This window comes from Cupressus sempervirens, chromosome 7 (assembly GCF_028749045.1).
Source record: "Cupressus sempervirens isolate cs-2001-9-10 chromosome 7, ASM2874904v1, whole genome shotgun sequence".
NCBI classification, from domain to species: Eukaryota; Viridiplantae; Streptophyta; class Pinopsida; order Cupressales; family Cupressaceae; genus Cupressus; species Cupressus sempervirens.
This window is the reverse complement of record NC_143124.1, coordinates 361,271,367-361,277,844: the sequence shown is the minus strand read 5'-3', so window position 1 is coordinate 361,277,844 and position 6,478 is coordinate 361,271,367. Positions and strand designations below refer to the sequence as shown.

General features: G+C 31.8%; 1 protein-coding gene across 1 annotated transcript; it reads left to right on the top strand.

Annotated features, from left to right (window-relative positions):
* The first annotated feature begins 786 nt into the window (after positions 1-786).
* On the top strand, positions 787-2,815 carry LOC149546980 (protein NRT1/ PTR FAMILY 5.1-like). The gene is made up of 4 exons (XM_089794083.1): positions 787-895; positions 984-1,200; positions 1,307-1,849; positions 1,933-2,815. Exons 1-4 carry the CDS (start codon positions 787-789, stop codon positions 2,813-2,815), a joined length of 1,752 nt encoding a protein of 583 aa, XP_089650209.1.
* The last annotated feature ends 3,663 nt before the right edge of the window (positions 2,816-6,478 follow it).

Here is a 6,478-nt window from a genome sequence, read left to right as displayed (position 1 = left end):
TTGGTGCTTATTAATAAAGAAGTACAGAAGCTTGAAAAACTAATGAAGAAATTGACATTTAACCTATTCAATTTCAATGCTTCCACATCATAAGTGAATAAATATTTGTTCAGAACGACAAGCAGACAATCAGTAGTGTATACAACTTAAGAAAACTAATAAAAAAACCTCTGCAATCTACACGCTTCTTAATCATGGGCGATTTAAAAAAAAAAAAACAGAATGCCATATTCGCTAGCTGAGTAGTCGACTTCACGAGTCAGTTTTATTGTATTTCTATTACATCAAACTCCATTTATTTCTGCTCAGAGTGCAGCGCACAACAATATTATAGTTTGAGAGAAAGTCGGCAGGGTTTGTATACTGATTATTAGGTTTTGTATGCTTATCTCGAACAGGGAAATTATCCTATTTATTTCAGTCTGTCAAGCTGAATTGAAGAACAATTTTCATTATTTGTTCTTTCTCAGAATAATTTTGTTCTTAACTGCTATTATAATATATTAGAGAGACCACTCAACTACTTCTACCAACTTTTTTGTTTGAATAGATTTTAGAATCTCATTCTATATTCTGTCCACAAGAAATACTAAGTCAGGCATTTTAAAGCATTGTAGGTAGTAGTTGTTAATGTAGAAAGTTACACGCAACAGAAAAAAGAAATGAATAAAGTAGCTCAAATTTCAATGGAATAGAGCAAGCTCTCCAAGCTAAATCTATAACTCAAAACTCATGAAACATTGATCTCTCCTGAAAACCACTTAGAAAGGGAGGCATTGTTCTGTCATGGGTAATGAAATGGAGGAACTTGTTTCTCATGGCTCTGTTGATTTGAAAGGAAGACCTAGTGTAAGAACAAAGTCTGGAGGGTGGAGAGCTTGCTCTCTTATTATTGGTATTAGTTTTCCCATCTTGAACTATTTGTTGTTTACGAGTCATTTTTTTCCTCAACTGATTGTTGGTTTCTAATTTTGTTTATATAGGTTATGAACTTGTTGAAAGATTGGCTTTCGCGGGTGTTTGGGTAAATTTAGTGGTGTATCTGACAACCAAGCTGCACGAAGGCACTGTTTCCTCCTCCAATAATGTCAGCATTTGGGTTGGCACACTTTCTCTCAAGCCCATGCTTGGAGCATATATTGCTGATACATATTTGGGACGCTTTAGGACATTCGCTGGCTTTTCATGTATCTATATACTGATAATTACTCATCATGATTTCCTCTGATTGTTACCAATATTGACTTTATTAAAGGGAGGAACTTAGATACCGTATTGGTGATTTTGAGATTGATCTTTTTCTGTAGGGAATAGGAATTATGACCCTAGCAGTATCTTTGAAGTCTTTGAAACCACTAGGATGTGAAAAGGCTTCTTCTCTGCAAATTGTGATTTTTTACTTTGCTTTATATCTTCTAGCTCTGAGTCAAGGCGGAACTAGACCTAATGTCTCCACATTTGGTGCAGATCAGTTCGATGATCTCCATCCCAAGGAAAAAATGTACAAGAACTCGTTTTTTAACTGGTGGATTTTTATAGTATTCTTTGGAAGTCTGTTTGGTCAGACATTTATTGTGTATGCTCAAGACAACATCAGTTGGGGAGTGGGATATGGGATTATAACTTGTTTGATTGTAATAGTCTACGTTGTATTCATCATAGGATCACCAATTTATAGATACAAAGTTGTTCAAGGTAAACCGTTGCAGCGTGTTGGGAATGTTATTGTTAGGATGATTCAAAATAGAAAAGTGCAGGTTCCTACAGATGCAACTTATCTTCATGAAGTGGATTCAAAGGAATACACAAACCAAGGCAGATACCCAATTGCTCACACTAAAAGTCTCAGGTTTGTAAAATTGTATAGGGCTTTATATTTTTAGAGGAAAGGCATTTCAACAACTAAATGCTGGGTTTTGTCATGCATTGCAGGATCTTTGATAAAGCGGCAGTTATAAATTCGGGACATATTAATCCCTGCTCTGTGACCGATATAGAGGAGACAAAGCTTGTGATACGAGTTCTTCCCATTTGGCTGACAGTCATATTTCCCAGTACAATGTTAGCACAAGCAGCAACTCTCTTCATCAAGCAGGCAATGACAATGGATAGAAAAATGGGATCGAAATTTCAAATTCCTTCTGGCAGTATTGGTGTTTTTCTTCAAATACCAATGCTAATAACCATAGTAATCTCCGATCGCCTTATAATGCCTTTGTCAAGAAAATTAACAAGAAACCAACGAGGCATATCTGTACTTCAGAGGATTGGTGCGGGTATGGTAATCCAGACTATTTCTATGGCAGTGGCTGCTGGAGCCGAAGTTGTAAGGTTAAATGTAATTAAAAGCCATGGAATTGCAAACGATATGAATGAAATTGTTCCTCTAAGTTTCGTCACACTTATTCCACAGTTAGCAATAATGGGAATAACAGAAGCAATGGTGGAGTTGGGCAAACTTGAATTCTTTTATGGTCAAGCTCCAGAGAGTATGCGAAGTATGGGAAATGCAATGTTTGCGGCCTCTCAAGCACTTGGCTCCTTTCTAAGCAGTGCAATTCTAACAGTTGTTGCAAACGTTACTGGAAGACATGGACACAAAAGTTGGATACTGGATAACCTGAATGCCTCACGGCTCGATTACTTTTATGCCTTGTTAGTTGTTCTAAGTCTCATTAATTATGCAATTTTCCTGACTATGTCCTGCTTGTATACATATAAAAGAGAGCCAAGTGAAGCCATGGGAAATACTAATTCTAAGATGACGCAAGCAGTTGACCATATCAACACCAAGGATGACGGGATTCTGCTCTAATGTGGAGTCTGAGGCATGAATTTATTTAAATATATGGAAGATCTGTCAAAATAGTCTGGATTAGCAGTTTTTTGGAGTGGCAAATTATTAAGTGTTTTATTCGTGGGCTTGTTAATGTTGTATCACGAAAATGTCTACAAAGTTCTCTAACCCTTCTAAAAATGGGGAATGGGAAATGGGAAAATCAAAATAGAGTTGATTTAATATTGTTATATTAGGAAAATTGTATAATAGGTATTAAAGATGGGAAAAAAATAATTAAGTGTATATTGGGCTTTCTAATGATGACTTATATGTATGATGACTATTATGATTTATGTGACATAATTTCACATTAACCTGGGGTAGTTCTAACCATTCAATTGTTATATTTGATAATATCTATTAACACTAATTTATCTCAAGAAAAATATTATTTTCATCTTGTTATGAGCATTGATTCTTTGTGCACGAGCACCTAAGTTCATAAAATATTCTGCAACTATCTTCATTAATTCAATGACTAACTCTCCAAATGTCTTCGAGTTCCCCTTATAAGAATAAATAATTTGTATTTAATAAACCTAAGTATCCACTACCTTTTACAAAGGGTTAGATATAAGTAAATATACTATATAAATAAAACACACACACACACGTGCGCGCACATAGACACACACATGCATGTGCACTAGAATGACCTTATCCACAGATCAAGATTGTTTCCCAATAGAACCAAAACCTTAACATTTTCAAAAAAATATATTTTTTGTGGTTGATATTCTTTTTCTTTTACAATGTGGTATCTACACCCAACATTTTTAATGGCTCTTATAACTTAATATAAAGTAGTAAAATTGGCAAGAATTGGTCTTGTTCAAGTTTTTTAATATTATAAAAATGAGGAATTATATCCTTTGACATCTTATCCCTTCTACTCATTTTATTTTATGAAGGTTACTCAACATTAAATCTTAATTTCATAATAAAATTGATTCGTTCTTATTTCATCATATACATTTTTGGTTAAGGCTAGCATAACAGTTTGAGCATAGAATTATGATTTTTTCTACATGTTATCCATCTTTTGATGCTAAACTGAATGATTCTTGACATGATTGATAAGAGATCCATTTTAGGATTGATTTCAAGAGGAATGTGTGAAGCAAACTTGACTATGTCTTGTTTCCATGTTGTCTATGTCGAAACCTAAATTTCTTCGGTTGGGGTTGATCAAATTTCCACCATAGGTAACTATTAAATCATAAGGTGATGCTAAAATTTTGGATTATTGTCTATCTTGGGGTTGCAGCCCTATGTTTGTGATATTTTAGGTTGCAACTAATACATTTTGTATTTAAGCAATATACTCTAGGTTGCAAGCTTTAGTGATTATGCATTGACCCCTTTTGTACTAAAACCTTTGATAGGGTAAATTACCTCTGCAAATAAATATTTATAATTTTCATCCACGTTGTAGTTTTTTCTTTCTATCAGTTTCCATGCTAAAATCATGGTGTCATGAGTCCATAGATGATTCATTTGTGTTTATTAGTTTGTTTATTATTGCTATTATTTTTAATTATGTAATCATTTTTAATTATTTGGAAAGTTTAGAATATTGACTCACCCCCATCTTAGTGTTTCTCAATCCTAAAGATTAGTATTAGAGACCTATTCCTTTGAGAAAGTCTAACCACTTGAGGAAAGTCCCAATCCATGAAATAAGTAGTAGTGTTCAAAGATAGCTCTTGATTACACTTGAGAATGTTGACCATAAAGATGCAAAGAATAAGTAATTGAAAGAAATGATTAAGGAGCTTATTGTATTAATGTAGACTCTGAATGATTAGCTTAAAAGATATGGATTCAAGATAAATTAAATTATTGATCAAATACATGTAATAGGAAGAAACGGTCAATCATCTAAAGATAATTTTGATCAATATAAGAAACTTGTAAAAGAAAGATAGAGTTTGAAGCATGAGATCTAGATCATGGTCCAAAGGTCATCCAAAGAAATTCAAGATAGGAAAAACAATAATGAAAATATTGAAAGATATTTGAAGAATAATATTGTTGAGTTCCATAAGTTAGCCCTTCAAAAATGTTAGATGTAGATTGATGTAGATGAAACTAAGTATTATAATAAGGAACTTTAAAGAATGTATGACATATTAAGAGTGATTTTACTACAACTAATAAGTTCAAGGAAAGATTCAAGTATAGTTTGTTGAAACTTGATGGATAATTAGATAGATAAAGTATAGTTGGTAATAAACATAGATTTTCTTATGAAAAGAGAGAATATTTCAAATCTACAATGGAGAATGAAATTTTGAATGAGAAACCCAACTAGACACTTAGAAGTCAATCTAGTGGGACAACATTCATAGGAGGACATTTTACTTGAAACAAGGTCAGTAAAAGAGAAACTAAATGTAGAAATCATACCACAACATCACCTTTTTTTGGTTGTTTTTTACATGTTGTAATTATGCACATAAATAAAATAAATCTAGAGTCAAGAAAAAATCTATGAGAAGACAAAATACCAAATGTTTTAAATGCAATTTTGTTTATCATATAGTGAAGGTGAAAAGGGTATGATAAAACCAAGGTAAGAAGAGGACAATAAATCCAAATGTTAATTATTATAAATGTAATAATTCTAATCATATAGATAGAAATCATAGATGTAATATAATCTTTAAGATACAAGGAATGGGTTGACTAAAAGAAATAATGCAAGAACTAAAAATATGGGTAAATTAGTTATTGTTGATGGAGTTGCAAGATAAATGAGAAATACATGGTGGGTATGTGCAAGATCATGGTGTCCAAAAAAGTGGTGACCTAAAAATTATGTAGTTCTAAAATACCTCAATGCATCTCAAAATCTATTCCAAATTTTTTCCCACCTATCTTTATATCAAACCCAAAAACTAATACATTTATAAGGTCTATTACATCTTTGGATAGAAACCCTACATGGTCAACTTTAAAAATGTCTTGAAAATGTGTTTTTCGCTAGTTCTTGTGTATTTTTTACTTCAAACATGTAGTTGACATCTTTATTTTCACACAAATTTGATGAAACAAAAAGGGTTTCTTAAGAATATTCTAGCTTTCCAAAAATGTAATTTCTATCAAATTATGAGTTCAGTAAGTAATTATTATTATTTTTCTAATGGGTTTATGTCTAAAGTTTTGATTGATACACTAATTTAAAAATAACTATAACCTTCAAATGGTACAACATTTTTAAAATCCAAAAGATGCACCACATTCGATGCTTCTTCTACTATAAGGGGAATTTTTTTTTTTTAAGAGTTTTGAATTAGTTAAGGTGCTCAGACACGAGATTTTTTTTATTCCAAAAGTGTTGTAGTAGGAAATTAATAATTAATTATTTATTTAGAATAAAAAAACCTATAAATATGTATCATATTCGTGAATGAGTCTAATTCTTATAAGTAGAATTTTAATAAAAAAATATTATCATTTGACTTTTCTTTAGGTGGTCAGACATATGCCTACTTCTTATTTTTGTCCTAAGACTTTTGTACTGTTACATTAAAATTAAAAAATTTAACAATCAATTTTTATTTACTTTTAGATAAAGCCTAGTATGTTAGAAACTAAATTTAATTTCCTAGATATTCTTTTCTATCAAATTTGTGA